Source organism: Canis lupus, chromosome 25 (genome assembly GCF_048164855.1).
Source record: "Canis lupus baileyi chromosome 25, mCanLup2.hap1, whole genome shotgun sequence".
Classification (NCBI taxonomy): Eukaryota; Metazoa; Chordata; class Mammalia; order Carnivora; family Canidae; genus Canis; species Canis lupus.
In genome coordinates, this window is record NC_132862.1 from 4320852 (window position 1) to 4338169 (window position 17318).

Here is a 17318-nt window from a genome sequence, read left to right on the forward strand (position 1 = left end):
ACAGACTTCTCCCTAGAAAGTTCTATAGAAGATTCATGAACTAATCCCCTTATTAAGATTAAGAACCCTATTGCTATTTAGCATTTAAGTAATTTAAATAAATTTAAATAGTCCTCAATGGGGCACATGGGTGGCTTAGTTGGTTAAGTGTCTGCCTTTGGCTCAGGTCATGATCCCTAGGTCCTGGGATCAAGCCCCAGTCAGGCTCCCTGCTTTCCATGTATATAAATGTATCTTATCATTATTACTCAATCACTGCCCCACTTTTTCCTTCACCTAACTCAAAAAGCTAAAATAATCCTATATTTCTCTTACCTTGCTTAATTGCAAGTTTTTGTAAATCCTACAAATTTAAAACCTCATAGCTAATTCAACAACAAATATATTAGTACCAATTATGTGCACTATGTTAGTAATATGGGGAAAAACACTGCCAATAAGCAGACAGTGAATCCCTGGTCTCTTCTGAAAAATAAAAGGTATCATACAAATCAGGACATTTTTGAGAATTAAACAGGGTGGGATATCTGTTCCAGAAAAACAGGTGTACACTATAACCATCTGGGACAAAATGAGGGGTAGGATCAGACTAACCTATTTTGTAGTTTGCAATATCTAACGGTATGAAGTACTGGCCAACTAAGTACAACACAAACCCTGGATTATTCGTGACTTTTTGCTCTGACACAGAAAATGCTTTTTTCTCTTCCCTCAATAATATAGAAACCAAACAAAACTTAACTTTTCATCCTTGGAGTCTGGCTTTAAGTCTACTGTTCAAAGACTACCCCTAGTAAGATTCATCTAAAGTACTTCTCCAAAAGTAAACAAACAAAGTACATCTCTGTCTTTGGCTTAGAGCCAGTCATTTATAAATATAGAGATTTTTTTTTTAAGATTTATTTATTTATTTATGAGAAACACACAGAGAGAGAGGCAGAGACACAGGCAGAGAGAGAAGCAGGCTCCATGCAGGGAGCCTGATGTGGGACTCGATCCCAGGTCTCCAAGATCACACCCTGGGCTGCAGGCGGCGCTAAACCGCTGCGCCACTGGGGCTGCCCTAGATATATTTTTCTAAACCCAAGTTTGGCTCTATCACAAGATAACAGACAAAAGAAGACACAGGAGTACATGATATTCAAAAGTTTCTTTTTCTTACATTTACCTACACTTAACCATTAGAAAATTGTTTTCTAGGGATCCCTAGGTGGCTCAGCAGTTGAGCGCCTGCCTTCAGCCCAGCGCGTGATCCCCGAGCCCCGGGACTGAGTTCCACATCAAGTCCCACATCAGGCTTCCTGCATGGAGCCTGCTTCTCCCTCTGCCTCTCTCTCTGTATCTCTCATGAATAAATAAATAAAATCTTTAAAAAATTTTTTTTCTAAAAAAGGAAATATAAACCATCTATTTCTTTTTCATTATTTGTATTCCTTTAAATCTTGCATGTAAATGAGTCTATATTTTAACATACTGCAATCTTCATTCTTGTTTTAAAAGTTTTATTTGCCCAACTAAAAGTATACTCTTAAAAACTATAAAAAAGTTAAAGGTAATTACCCTGTTGGCTTACCCAGAATAAGGGTAAATTAGTAACAAGGCTCAGATTAGAACTCAAAAAGTATCTCTCTCTCACTTTTATTTTTTAAAGATTTATTTATTCATGGGGGTGGTGGTGGTGGTAAAGACACAGGCAGAGAGAGAAGCAGGCTCCATGCAGGGAGCCCGATGCGGAACTCATCCAAGGATCACGGCAGGCACTAAACTGCTGAGCCACCCAGGGATCCCTCCCTCTCTCTTTTAAAAAGGTATGTAGCTCTTAAATCAGTGCTACCTCACAGTGTTTTTCACAGTTACCAGTGCCACTATCATGTAGTTTTAATACTTTTTCCAAAAATGTTCAACATATCAAACACATATTTCAGTCATTTTGGAAGTGACTATTTATATACTGGACAATTTACATCACAACCGAGTTGCTTTGATGATCAAACGATAATTGTTAGTTAAGCTCTTCTCTAGACTGTGTTACAAGGCTTAATACATAAACACCATAAAAATCATAAATATCATGAACACTAACTTTGTCAGAAGAAATCATTATTTCCAAATAACAGATAAGAACTTGAGGTTCCAAAAAGTTGTCACTTGTCTAAGGTCATAAACTAACATTTGAACCCAGGATTCCAAAATCCTTACACAAAAATCACTGCATAATGAAAAAGTTTATAATATTTTCAAGACTAGAAACCTTCCTCAAGAACTAAACTTTAAGGAAAATAAAAATTTAAGCAAAATACAAGGACAATAAAATAAGATGCAATAAACACCATTAGAGCTAAAGAGTCATTTTCCATTTTCATTTAAGGATCTTCAAAGAGGTTAAAAATCTTAATGACTTCACAATTAGTTGGATTAGTTTCTCAACTTCCTCTACTCTCAGCTCCTCTGCAATAGAGCCTCAGACCCCATTTCAACTACAAGGTCAAAATCTTTTCTTAAGCTTCTAGGTAGAAAATCAAAATTACAGATTTGAAATCTTCACATCTACTATCAAAGATAATTTCCATTCGCTGGAAGTAATTTGGAAGCAATACGGAACTACAAACCCAAATTGATACAAAATATGTGAATATCAATATTCCTAGCTTCTGGTTCTTCAAAAACTGTAAACCAGTTCACTGTAATTTGAAGCACATAAGGTACTTTTACATCTTTATGTTCATTTCTGAGCATTTTATTCTACTTTTCACATTTCAAAAATAATTCTGACTGCATTTTCAGTCCATTGTATCTGAAAATATTTCTACGTGAAAATGTTTTTGTTCATTTTTAAATCTGCATCTACCTCCAACAAATATTCCAAAATCAAATTGTTCAAAAATCACTATTCACTTATTTATAATTTTTCTTGGCAGTCATTTCACGATTTGTTCAGGTACTTCCTTCTTCTAAGCCATTTTTTTAAAAAATCTTTTTCAGTGACTTTTAATAACTTTTCATAAGTAAATTATTTAAATAAATGGGAAAAATAGTCCTGCTTGGATTGAAAGGCACATTATGATTACTCTAATACAAAATAAATGAAAAATTAGGTAAATTATCCCACTTATTTCAGATTCTAAGGTTAATCTAAAATTTAAAAATGTTATAACCTAAAAAAGCATTAAGCTTTAGAAGTTAGATAAATCATTTTAAAAATTGTGGAAGAGCTGGGGGAAGAAGGGAATGGGCAGTTATTATTTAATGCATACAGTTTCAGTTTTGCAAGATGAAGAGTTCTGAATGTGGAGAGTGGCAAAGTTGCTTAACAATGTAAAAGTAGGGATCCCTGGGTGGCGCAGCGGTTTAGCGCCTGCCTTTGGCCCAGGGCACGATCCTGGAGACCCAGGATCGAATCCCACGTCGGGCTCCCGGTGCATGGAGCCTGCTTCTCCCTCTGCCTGTGTCTCTGCCTCTCGCTCTCTCTCTGTGTGACTATCATAAATAAATAAAAATTAAAAAAACAAAAACAAAACCAATGTAAAAGTACTTAATAACCCTGAACTATACACTTAAAAATGTATGAAAATAAAATTATGAAATTAAAAATCATGAAATTCTATGTTATCTGTATTTTAAATAAGAATATTTAAAAAGTTATCTAATAGTTATTAAAGTATCTTAAAGTGCATAAAAGTCACTGCTACTTAAGTAAGTGGTTATTGGTATTCATTCTCAGGGAAAAACTCAAATTGAGACAGAAACGCAATTAAAACATGGCCAAACAACTAAAGCAGATATAACTGCTAGAAATATTAGTAGAGGAAAATGATCTGAAGAACAAAAATGTCAGCAGTCATAAAAATCATTTAGAAAAAAAGTGCAAGCTGTCATTTACATAATTTGATAGAAGGGACCATGATGCTGTTTTGAACTTAACAGAATGCTTTTTTTTTTTTTTAACAGAATGCGTTTTAACAGAATTTATATTGGTACATGTCTGACAATTTTGTGAATTATTCAAACATTTTTGCCTCTTCTCAGGGAGCCAGACTCCTTCAAAACAGAGTAAGGAAAAAAACCAATCAACTACTGAAGTCAATACAGCCCTTTGTCTGCAAGACTAAGTTAAAAAAAGTTACATATAAGTATTACTCAAAAGAGGAATCCCAGTCAGCCTGTAGATTTCTACTGCAGTATAGTTAGGTAGCAGAGTTGTAATTCCAGATTTAATATTCACTAGCTGTATAATCTTGGGCAAATTTCTCTGTGCCATAGTTTATCTCTAAAATAATTATTCTCCCTACCTCACAGGTAGGCTTGAGTACACGTGTATACACGTATATATGCAAAAACACGTAACAGGCCTGATACACAGTAGGTACAATATATGTGTATATCACTATTATTATAGTGTTATCATCATTACTACTATTTATCCCACAGATTCCAGTTATAAACTAGTTAAGCTGGAGTCTTTACAGAGAAATGCACGCAAGTAAAAGATCTTGAACACAAGTGCGAAAAACTTAGATTCCAGGTTAGAGAAGCCCTACCAAAAATGATCCACAAGCAACTTGGTTTACAGTAAAGTGGTTCCTAACCTGTCTTCTGCAGTGGACCTCTTCGGTAGCCCAATTAATCTGTATATCTCTTCTCAAAATTATTTTTTAAGTCTTGAAATGCACAGGATCACAAAATAAACCAATTATATTATCGTTACCAAATTTTTTTAAACTCCTACCTTAGTAATAAATGTGCTTTACTAACGCATTAAATAATAAGACTTTTAAACATATAACAAGGAGAAATTAACATTAACAGTACTTCAAGATACCTGCAAATACTGTAATATATGAAAATATTTCTCTTGTTGCATCCATTAAAATTTCAAGAATTTTCAATTCTCATCAATTCTAGAATTAGAAGCTAGTCAAAATAAACAGGCAATTTTTTTCCCTCAACCAAGTTCACAGACTTCCTCAATTCTAACCAGAGACCCAGATTAAGAATCCTTGGCTTAGGAGAAAGTGCAAAAATAAGTCCTGGAGCCAGAGACTTGTGTTCTAGACACCAGACTTCAGACTTTAGTCCCCACATTATTTGCACCCGAATGACCTCAGACATCAGACTGAGCTTTGGTTCACTCATTTAGAACCTAAATTCTAAAAGTTATTCCTATAGTTGTAAGGATCAAACATTAGCTAACAAAATGCCATATGACCAGTGTTATTTTTTTTTTACTGATTTTAATACCATATATTCAGCCCCAAATGTTTAGTGTCCTTGTTAACTTTCAATAACTCACTATAGGAGAAAAGTTAAAAACCACATACCAATTCACAATTAATGGAAATATTAATTTAACAGTTTAATAAGAACCATGATTTGGCACCAGAATGACACGTATCTAAATCCCAATTCCAAGACTTCACTTCTAAGTTACTTAACCTCTCCACTTCAGTTTTCTCATCTGTAAAACATTGCAATGTTGTTTTAGAAACAAGAGAGGATCTAGCTTAAACACTCAATAAATGGAGCGATTATTAAAGTTCACATTTTCACAAAGCCAAAGGAATCAATTTGGAACTCAAAAGTTTATTTTGGAATTCAGTTAATATAAATAAAACTTCACATTCTCTTGCCCAGCAAAACACATACACACTTAAAACCTGAAGCATTTGCATGGCATAACGTTTCTAATACAAATTTGCACGGTTTAAAATCTTATCTGATTTCTTATCCTGCCAAAAAAAAAAAAAAAAAAAGAAAAATACACAAAAAAACCCTACAATGAGAATAAAAAAACGGTAAACAGAATGGGTTCAGCAATCTCAAATCTTCTCATGATTTACTTGGGAGTGTTCCAGTGAATGTTTATTATCAAGATCGGACATATACTAAGGTAGTTGTGTCTCTTTAAAACGCAATTTAAAGATCTCAAATTTACTAGCTACACATTGTCGGTTAGATTAAAAAAAAAAAATTATAGCATGTTATTTACTTTATGCCGGAATATTACGGAGTAAGATCCATGCCACCCTGGGGGGGGGGGGGGGAGGTGGGCGGGGGGAACCTGCCACAGACTTGTCTCCAGCTTCCTGATCCATTATACAACCTGTAAATTCCTTCCCTCATTGAAAAGATTCTTTTTATGGGCATAGTTAACAAGTGCCAAGTTGCGAAGTTGCAGCTTTGCTGGTTTGACGTTTTCACAATGCAAGAACAATATGATCTGGAATCTACTCAAAAGCATTAGCCAGGCAGTCAGCTGATGCTCACCGCACACAAGAGAAAAGACAGAAATGAGAGAAATTAAACCTCGTATTTGTGTAGAGCAAGTAGCCACTACCTTTAAAACTAAAATAGGCCAGCAGCAGACGTTCCAGTTAAAAAAAAAAAAAAGTATTTCTATTGTTGGAAAGATTAAAAAAAAACAACAAAAACAACAAAAAACCAAAAACAAAAAAACTCGGCCTTCCTCGGACTTGGTTTCTCTCATTCTTGGAATTTTCCTCGTATGAGGGCTTTTTATCCGTTCATAAAACCGAACCCTCATCACGCAGCCACGGCCCCGAATAACTTTTACGAAAGGTCAAAGCGGTGCCTTTCAAGGCTCCCAAAGCCTAGTGGCGTCTCCTCCGTTCGCAGTAATTCGCTTTCCACCCACAGAACGTTCCAGAGACTTAGGGACCGGGACCAAACAAAATTTGGTGGGGGTTGCTAAAGAGACGCTTCCAACTTTCTCCTCAACACTCGCAGACCGAATTTCACCTTCCTCCCTCCGCCGCCCCACATGTTGCTGCTTCCCTCCCAGAGGGCCCCGCGAGACCTCGCTCCCCCCCCAGCCCCCCCCAGCCCAACGCGCCCACCTGATTACCCTTTTCTCCGTAGACTCCGCCCCTGCCCTCCCCCCACCCCCCACCCCGCTGCCTCCTCTAGGAGGTCCATATGGGACACTTTCCCCTTCCTCTGATTCTCACCTCACACTAGACAAGCCTGGATTCGCCACCTCCAATCCTCCCCCGTCACGGCCCTCACTTCCCACAGCCTCCTGAGGAGCCGTGGGAGCGCGGCGTGGAGCCGCAGGCCTGCACGGCCCAGGTGCTGTGTCAGCCTATCTGCCGGTTCCGCGGCGTGTACGGCCTGGAAAGTCACATGGCGGTAGGACCGGCCGGCGCCTCCACACTCCGGCTCTCCTCACGGCAGGACGACGTTACCAAGTCCACTCACCTCCACGAAGAGCAACATGTCTTCCTCCGCTCGGCCCAATCGTTCTCGCCGCCGCGACTCCAACGGGCTTACAGGCCCGAGCCCCAATCGCTAGGATAAGGACACTCGCCTGGCCCCTCCACCCGGCAGTGGACCCGGCTCCTCCCCCGCCGTCAGCCGCTGCGGCCTGACCCGCCCAGTCCCACCTCCCTTGAAACAGCAACTGTTTCCGGTTCTGCAGAACAATCGCTTCCGGGACAAGAGAAACCCCTCGGCGCGCTCAACTTTTGCGCTACCTTTTCCAGCGGCAGCCCGGGAGGTACTATCGTCAGTCCGCGGGGGGGGGGGGGAGGGGGGGGAAGCGATCAGAGGAAAGCACCATTCTGTGCCAGGGCGGGGGGGGGGAGTGTAAAAATCCTACGGACGCGTTTCAGGTCTCGCCCAACGGATGGCTGCCGCTGCCGTAGTAATTACGCAGCTTTCCATCGTGCAAAATCTAGATCTTGTAAAGATCTAGACGGGACGGACCTCCAGTCCTTCGGAAAAGGTGGTGGCTCTCAGGAAAAAAGTAGAGAAGGAAAAGAAACAAGCAGCGGTAACAGTAAATATATTAATATCGGCTGCTGTCTATTCAGTGCTTACTGTGTGCCTGGCGTTCGTCTAAATATTTTATGTGGATTCATCGGTAAGAAACCTTATGCAATAGATTTTTATCCCAATTTTGCAATTCAAGGAGCCCTTTAGGAGAGCGAATTTCCTTCAGGCACCGCCTTTAGAGAACTTTGCCCCCTGTTAACTTAAACCAGGTACCCACCTCTGCTACTCAGTACTTAGTGTGGACACCCTCCTGGTTGATGTTCTGTCGCTGTCACTTCAAAAGAAGTACAATAAAAACAAAAATCTTTAAAAATGGTCTTTATACTTTTCTGTTACCGTGATCCAAATTCCTTATTTTCTTGGGCAGTACCTAGTAAGCGTCACCCCTCCTCCGCAGTCCCACTTCTACATCCTATGGCAGACACTTATCCTTTGAAATAATGGTTTTGACCTTTTGCACTGATTTTTTTCCCCCCATTCCATTATTTCAAAGATCTTTCCGAATTAAAGGTTTCATTTTCACCAGTTGCTGTTACTTGCTTTCAAGACCTTACCGTTCTGATCCCGTGTAATCTCCCTTTAGCTCGAATGAATCTACTCACTTTTTCACTTGAATACCAAAGTAATTGCTCCGTCAAATTCCTGATGTTTCGAGTGCCATCATTCCCCCCAATCTAGTCCACGGTAAACTCAACATTACTTCATCTCAGTTGAACCAATCTCGTCACCTTTCCCCTGAAGGACAAACTCAACACTCACCTCTAAAGCCATGGCTCAAGGTGTCTTCACTATCTGGAATGCTTTCATTTGTCAATCAGCCTTCTCTCTCCATAAGGTTTTCCCAAAGACACTGCTCCCCACAAATTTCTTCTTCATGTCCCTTATTAGCCATTGAATATTCTATTTTAAATTCTTTTCTTTTTCTTTTTTTCGTGTTTTAGTTTCTTCACAGGTACCCTATCATATATTCTTCACAGTCTAGGATAATGGTGGCCACATACTATCTCTCATCAAATGCTTGCCAAGTTGAAAAGGAAGGAGGGAGCTTTAAAATTTTGCTTTAAAAAGCCTTCATTTCCAGTTGCTGACAAATTCCATGCTGCAATAAAAAATATGAGAGAGGGAGAGAGCACAATAATGCTAAATTAGTTTAGTTGACAAGCGTGTAGGCTGCTTTGCAAATGCCTACTGGGGTAAGCAATGTAAAAAAAAAATCAAGAGAAAGGAAAGTTATTTAAGGATCTCACAATCTACTATCAACAAAGTATTTAAACAGATTAATTGATAAGTTCAAGAAATGCTGGATAATGATGGATATTTTAATCAAACTTTTATCAAAATAATCCTTAATTGCAGTCCTTTCAGAAAACATTTTTAACTTCCTTGAATGGACTTAATTGTGATTTATAGGAAAGGAGGGAGTAATTTTTATGACTGGGTTGGGTGGAGGCAATCTAACAATAACAGAAAGTGTTCTGTGGCTTAGGAAAGTTTCTGTAGGAATTGAGTCTGAAATAATAATATCCAAATTTTAGAAAGTTTCTGTGGAGGAACTGAGGAAGAATATGTCAAATGTCTAAAACAAACAAAACCCCTAAAACATAAGCCTCTGTTTTTGAGAAGTTCACCAACTAATGGACAGAGACAGATAATAGTTACATTTCAATGAGATAAGTACTGTAATAGAAAGTTTACAGTGTTTTGGGAACAAAGCGGGGAGGTAACTTAGACAATGGGATATTAGAAGGGAGAATATTTAATTTGCTGTTTCTATATTGAGTGATTTCTTAAAAGACAACTACTTTATTTTCCCCTATCTCCCATTCTCTGAAGGACTGAAATACATAAATTGTTTAACTTTACAAGTTTACAGCAAGGACTCAACATAAGACTAAGTTTACAGTAAGAACTCAACATAGGAAGTTCTTGTAGAGAAATTAAGTTATACATCCATAATTTATAAAATCTAAAACCTACAAAATATTTAGTTTATGAATACATACACCTACAGTAAAACTATATAAACAGAGACTAGACATAAATATATCCATACATTCATGACTGCCATTGTCTCTGAAAAGGGACAGAGGGGAAGGAAGGAGTCTAGGGAGAACACCAAAAGGGACTCCAGCTTTATCTCTAATACTTTATTTTATTTAAAAATTTCTGAAGCAAATATGACAAAATCTTAATATTTGTTCATTCTATGTGATAGGCACATGGCTATTTGTTATATATATTACTTTCTGTACTGTTTCATATTTTTTTAGTTAAAAAAATTTTTTAAAAGCTACATAGCCAACAAAACCATCCTGTCCTTTCATTGTTCCAGTGTCCTAAATCCTTTCACGTCCTCTGCAATCAAAGGAGCTGCCCAGACTATTCCTCTGTCAGTTACAAAGCAGCGTCCAGTGTTCCCTTCAATTTCTCCAGCCAACTATGGAATTTCAAAACTTTCTTCAGTCAGGTTCCTTGGAAAAATGAGTTAACTAGGCTGTGCAGAGTGTGATCTTCATCCAAATAATAGCTTCCAGGGCAGCCCAGGTGGCTCAGCGGTTTAACGCCGCCTTCAGCCCAGGGCCTGATCCTGGAGGCCCAGGATCGAGTCCCATGTTGGGCTCCCTGCATGGACCCTGGTTCTCCCTCTGCCTGTGTCTCTGCCTCAATCTCTCTCTCTCTCTCTCTTTGTGTCTCTCATAAAAATAAATAAATAAATAAATAAATAAATAAATAAATAAATAAATTCTTTAATATCACCTTTAAAAAAATAGCTTCCAAATTATTGCATATCTAGAACAAGTTGAGGGGCAGCTGAGGACATTGTAACACAACTAATCCATTACACGCTTAAAAATTCTTAAAACCTCAGGAAGAGAGAAGAATCAGGAGTTACATTTGATATACTGGCCTTGAATTCTAACACCTAGATTTTAAGCTTATTTAAGCAGGGCTCTATCTTCTATTTCTTTTAGCGTTCCTGTTGTCTATTCTTTCCTACCCACCCTCCCCCCTTCACCCTTCTACCATCACAGCATATAGAATGCCTAGTTCACTGCATTATAGTAAGCACTCTTGAAATGTTTAGGTCACTGATGTCACAATGAATCTATTATGACATCACCAGGACTGGAATACCATGGTTATTAACAGGATAAACCACAACCTCTGGGAGCAGGAAAGACCTCTTCTAGCTTCCTTGTGGACACCTTTATTAGCATTTGCCTATATTCTGTGAAAAAAGAAATAAAATCATTCAACTTTTCAAAATATTTATCAAAATGCAAAGTCAGATAGACAGCGAATCTGAATCAGAAAAAGAAGTTGCGGATTCCACCATCATGTACAGAAAAGCGTTTTATAAATCAGAAGTCCCTGAGCTGGAGATCCCATTTGCAGTACAGGATATCATCTCTAGGATTGAGCAAGCACAGCTTCATCGAGCCAGAGAGGTAGGTCATAAATGAGAAGTTTACAGATTATAGCTGTTTTTTAACTTTCAATGAAGAGTTACATTTTTTGGAACTCATTTTATTTTCATGATCTTTGTGTTTGAGATAATTTTGATTTCAAATGACAATTTCACCCGACTGTGGGAACAAGCTCCAATTTTATGTTAGTCTCTTTTACTTTCCTATCAGAATTAATCAAGCCTTTTAAGAAATAAATCACATGTGCTATTGAGTGATTGGGATGGAAAGAAAAGTTAAAATCTATAGTATTAGTGATATCTAATTTCAGTCAATAGTTTTCATTTGTTCTTTTTTCTTTTTTTTTTTTTCATTTGTTCTTAACTAAACTTTTGTCAAATAGTTGTTAACGAGAAGAAACATAATTAGATTTGAATTCCAGCTCCCTTTAATTCCCTTGATCACCTCATGGAAGGGAGATTTATTGGCCAACAGAAACCCAATAAACAAAAACCTTGACTAATATAACAATCCAATAAATCCCAAACAATTAAGGTATCTATTTTCTCAAACAGAATACAACAAAATCAGTCAGGTTAAAAGAAATTAATTCAGGTAAGTTTTTTCGTTTAAGGAGTGCTAAATATTTGTACTTTCCCATTCTCTTCGTAAACTTACTCCTGGTCCAACTCCTCACAACTAACAACAATGACCTGGTGTTTGCTTTTAACATCTTTATTGAGGTATAATTGACACATAGTAAGCTGTATATATTTTTAAGTATACAAGTTTTGATATACATAAACACCTATGAAAACTTCATCACAATTGGGGTGCCTGGGTGGCTCAGTGGTTGAGCCTTTGCCTTTGGCTCAGGGTGTGATCCTGGCATCCTAGAATCGGGCCCCACATCAGGCTCCCCGTGGGGAGCCTACCTCTTCCTCTGTCTATGTCTCTGCCTCTCTCTCTGTGTCTCTCATGAATAAATAAATACTTAAAAAAAAAAACTTTATCACATTCATCAACATAATGAACTTACCCATCACCCCAAAAAGTTTCCTCACGCTTAGTTCAATTCCTCCCACACACCCTTCCTAAACTCCCCACCCCAATTTCTAGGCAGCTGCTAATATGCCTTCTGTCACTATAAGATTATTTTGCATTTTAAAAGAATTTTTTATGTAAGTGGAATCATATAGCATCTACTTTTAAAAAAAAAATAGAGGATTATTCCTCTATTGGAATAATCATGTGGGTTTTTTTTTTTTTTTGTCTGAGGCAGAGACACAAGCAGAGGAAAAAGCAGGCTCCATGCAGAGAGCTCGACGTGGGACTCAGTCCCGGGACTCCAGGATCACGCCCTGGGCCAAAGGCGGGTGCTAAACCGCTGAGCCACCCAGGGATTCCCCTCTTTTCTGCTTTCCGAAGATAAATTGACAGTCTAGTTGTGGGTTCATTTCTGGGTTTTCTATTCTGTTCCACTAAACTATGTGTCTAGTTTTGTGCCAGTACCACCATCAGGGAAATACAGATCAAAACGACATGAGATTCACCTCACACCTGTCAGAACAGCTAGAATTAACAACTCAGGAAACAATAGACGTTGGCAAGGATGTGGATAAAGGGGAACCCTCTTGCACTGTTGGTGGGAATGCAAACTGTTACAGCCACTCTGGAAAACACTATGCAGACTACTCTAAAAGTTAAAAATTGAACTATCCTATGACCCAGCAATGGCACTACTAGGTATTTACCCAAAGGATACAAAAATACTGATTTGAAGGGATACATGTGCCCCTCTACTCAAAGCAGCATTATCCACAATAGACACATTATGGAAAAAGCCCAAATGTCCATCAGGTGGTAAATGAATAAAGAAAATGTGATATACATATATAATGGAATATTACTCAGGCATAAAAAAGAGTGAAAATTTGAATTTGCAACCATGTACATGGAGCTAGAGAGTAGTATGCTAAGTGAAATAAGTCAGAGAAAGATAAATACCATATTGTTTTACTCATATGTGGAATTTAAGAAACAAAACAAATGAACATGGTTGTGGGGGGGGAGGGAAAGAGGCAAAGTAAGTGACAGATGCTTAACTATAGAGAACAAACTGATGGTTACCAGAGGGGAGGTGGGTGGGAGGATGGGTTAAATAGAGGATAGGGTTAAGGTGTGTACTTGTAAGGAGCACCAGGTACTTTGTGGAAGTGTGGAATGACAATATTGTACACCTGAAAATAATATTACACTGCATGTTAACTAACTGGAATTTAAATTAAAACTTTTTAAAAAGTGGTTATACTATTTTATATTACCACAAGCAGTATATGAGATTTTCAGTTGCTCTACATATTTATCAACACTTGATGTCAATCTTTTTAATTTTAACCATTCCAAAGGTATATAATAGTATCCCATTGTGGTTTTAATATTCACTTTCATAATGACTAATGATTTTGAACAACTTTCCATAAGTTTATTTGCACTTGGTAGGTCTTCTTTGGTAGTTCAAATATTTTGACCATATTTTAAATGTTTATTGGTCTATGGGCTTATTACTGAGTTTTAGGTATTTTTATGTATTCTGATTACAACTTTTATCAGAGAACCAATTTGCAAATGTTTTTTTCCTGTTCTGTGGCTTGTCTTTTTCTTCTACTAATTGTGTCTTTCAAAGAACAAAACTTGTCAAAAACAAACAAAAAGAACAAAACTCCTTAGTCCAATTTATCAGCGTTTCTTTCTTTCCAAGCAAATTTTGACTACCCCAACATCACAAACATTTTCTCTTATGTATTCTAGGAGTTTTATAATTATACATTTTACATTTAGATCTATGGTTCATTTTGTCTAAATCTTTGTATATGATGTCAGATATTGATTGAGATATTGTTTTTTTTCTTAAACAATTATTCTAGATCCATTCATTGAAAACACTATCCCTTCTCATTGCATTGCATTGCACCTTTACTGAAAAATCAATTGACCATATATGTATGAGTTTATGGACTCTCTAGTCTGTCCTCTTGATCTATTTATCTACGTTTATGCTAACACTACAATGTCTTGATTACTGAGGTTTTATAATAATCCTTGACATCATGTATTTTTAGTTCTCCAACTTTGTTCTTTTTCAATTATGCCCAACTTCTCTCACATCTTCCTTTTATCCCCATTTCATCTACTTGGGCTTCTTTCTCTGGAGTGACACACTCAAACACTCATAACCTAAAAACTGTATTCACACTGCTTTCTCCCTTTGCATTTCCATGTAAAATTTAGAATAAGCCTGTCAAATTCTACTGGGGGAAAAAGCCTGCTGGTATAGATCAATTTGGGGAGAATTCAGAATTAACAATATTGAGTCTTCTGACCTATGAACATAGCATATCTCTGTTTTTATTTAGGTAGGTCTAATAAGCACTTCTTAGAAGTGCTAGATCTTGAATATCTTCTGTTAGATTTGCCCATAAGTATTCCATATTTTTTTACTATTGTGAATAGTATTGCTTTTTAATTTCCATTCTCAATTTTTCACACAAATATATAGAAATACAACAGATTTTTGTATGTTCCTCTTGTATAATAGATTTTCTTCACACTTACCTTCAGATTTTCTACAGAGACAACCCTGTTATATGCTAATAGAAGCAGTCTGATTCCCTCTGAGTGCTTTTCAACTTTGTTTTTTTGGGGAGGGAGGAAAATAAACAAACCTCTTTTTTAACTTACTGAGTAGGCAGGCAAGGAACTTCAGTATAAAGTTGAATAGTAGTGGTGAGACATCCTTGCTTTCTTCTTGGTGCTAGGGAAAAACATTCAGTCTTCCCCCATTCAGTATGATAGTAGCAGTATATTTTTTAATGATGTTCTTTATCAAGTTGGGGAAATTCTCATCTTTACGCAGCTTGCTGATATTTTTAATCAGGAATAGATACCTGGTTTTATCAAAAAGTTTTACTACCTCTATTGGAATAATCATGTGGGATTTTTTTTTTTTTTTGTCTTTTCAAATCTGTTGAAATAGTGAATTACATTGATTTATGACTGATAAAACAACCTTGCATTTTTTGGGTAAATTCCATTTACTCATAATGTAGCATTCTTTTTATTATCCTGTATTCAATTTGCTAAAATTTTGTTAATTTTTGTGTCTGTGTTTAAAAAAATATTGGTCTGTAGTTTTCTTTTAATACTTGGTTTTGGCATCAGACTAATGCTAGCTTTATAAACTCAGGTAGAATATTCTTTTCAATTTTCTGTAAGACTTTAGACAATTGGGGATCCCTGGGTGGCGCAGCGGTTTGGCGCCTGCCTTTGGCCCAGGGCGCGATCCTGGAGACCTGGGATCGAATCCCACGTCGGGCTCCCGATGCATGGAGCCTGCTTCTCCCTCTGCCTGTGTCTCTGCCTCTCTTCTCTCTCTGTCTCTCTGTGTGACTATCATAAAATAAATTTAAAAAAAATTAAAAAAAAAAGACTTTTGACAATTGTCATTTCCTTTTATGTTTGGCAGAAACCACTAAGTATTTGGGTTGGGTAGGGAGAAATAGCCAGTGGAACCATCTAGACTTGTGGCTTAATTCATGGGAAAGTTTTAAACTACAAGTTCAATTTAAAAAACTCTATAGCTATTCAGGTTATCCAGCATCTTTTTTAAGAAAGATTTTATTTATTATTTATTTTTTTGAGAGAGAGACAGAGCACAAGCAGGGGATGGGGGCAGAGAGGGAGGGACAAGCAGACTCCTCACTGAGTGGGGAGCCTGTTGCGGGACTTGATCCTGGGACTCCAAGATTGGGACCTGAGCTGAAGTCCAACACTTCACCTATTGAGCCACCCAGCCACCCCTCATATTATCTATCTTCTTGACTGAGCTTTCACAGTTTGTGTCTTGTAAGTAATTTGTCCATTTTATCTTAGATAATTTTATTGGCCCAAAATTATTCATGCTAATATCTTATTATCCCTTTATTATCTGTAGAATCTATAATAATCATCACTTTTCATTTCTGATATTAGCAATTTGTCTTCTTTCTCTCTCCCCTTACAATCTGGCTAGAGGTTTAGTAATTTTCTTGCTATTTTCAAAGAACCAACTTTTTAAAAAAGTTTTTAAAAATATTTATTTACTTATTTTAGAGAGAAAGTGAATAGGGGGAGGGGCAGATGGAGAGGAGAAAGAATCCTCAAGCAGACTCCCAGCTGAGCATGAAGCCTGATGCAGGATTTGATCCCAGGACCCTGAGATCATGACCTGAGCCAAAATGAAGAGTCAGCTGCTCAACTGACTGAGGCACCCAGGTATCCCAAAAGATTTTATTTTTAAGTAATCTCTACACCCAAGATGGGGCTCAACCTCACAACCCCAAAATCAAGAGTCACATGCTCGGGATGCCTGGATTGCTCAGTGGTTGAGCGTCTGCCTACAGCTCAGGTTGTGATCCCAGAGTCCGGGGATGGAGTCCTGCATTGGATTCCCTGCAGGGAGCCTGTTTCTCTCTCTGCCTCTTTCTCTGTGTCTGTCATGAATAAATAAATAAAATAAAATAAAAAAAAGTCAAATGCTCTACCAACTGAGCCAGCCAGGTGCCCCAAAGAACCAAATTTTGATTTCACATATTTCCCTTAATTCTGTTTTCTATTTTACTGATTTCCACACTGATCTTTATTATTTCATTTACACTATTTACTTTGGATATACTTTGCTCTTTTTCTCAGTTTCTAAGGTGGAAACTGAGATCATTGATTTGAGAACTTTTCTCTTGTAAGAAGTGGTTTTTTTTCAATATATATCTCCCTTTGCAAATGAAAATTCTGTGTTTTCATTTTTATTCAGTTTTATATACTTTCTAGTTTCCCTTTTGATTTTTTTCTTTGATCTATAGGTTATTTAGAGGAGTATTTATTTTCCAAATATTTGGATTTTTTTCTTTTATGTATCTCAAATATAATTTCATTGGCATCAGAGAATTTATTCCATATGATCTGAATCCTTGTAAATTTCTTGAAATTTGTTTTAAGGCTCAGAATATGGTCTGTGTTGATAAATGTCATATATGTGTTGAATATAATTTGTATTCTGTTGTTGAGTGATGTACTCGATAAAAA

The 17318-nt window shown here is 37.3% G+C and overlaps 2 protein-coding genes across 19 annotated transcripts in view; one reads left to right on the forward strand and one right to left on the reverse strand.

Annotated features, from left to right (window-relative positions):
* Nucleotides 1-17318, reverse strand: part of LARP4 (La ribonucleoprotein 4) — a 220007-nt gene that overhangs the window by 63556 nt on the left and 139133 nt on the right. For 4 of the 11 annotated variants that reach the window (XM_072797960.1, XM_072797959.1, XM_072797961.1 and 1 more), the window contains one exon: nucleotides 8551-8890. In XM_072797960.1, the coding sequence (XP_072654061.1) occupies nucleotides 8551-8562 (12 nt within the window). In that variant the 5' untranslated portion in view covers nucleotides 8563-8890. Of the gene's footprint in view, nucleotides 1-6965; nucleotides 7415-8550; nucleotides 8891-10548; nucleotides 10850-17318 lie in introns of those variants that run through there. The other 7 variants (XM_072797962.1, XM_072797955.1, XM_072797957.1 and 4 more) reach the window with 6 other exon arrangements.
* Nucleotides 6914-17318, forward strand: part of FAM186A (family with sequence similarity 186 member A) — a 96955-nt gene continuing 86550 nt past the window's right edge. For 3 of the 8 annotated variants that reach the window (XR_012017349.1, XR_012017350.1, XM_072797941.1), the window contains exon 1: nucleotides 10886-11240. Coding sequence is in view for 4 of the 8 variants with exons in the window: in XM_072797941.1 (XP_072654042.1) it covers nucleotides 11070-11240 (171 nt within the window). In the remaining 4 variants the exon portion in view is untranslated. Of the gene's footprint in view, nucleotides 7514-10670; nucleotides 11241-17318 lie in introns of those variants that run through there. The other 5 variants (XM_072797946.1, XM_072797945.1, XM_072797944.1 and 2 more) reach the window with 4 other exon arrangements.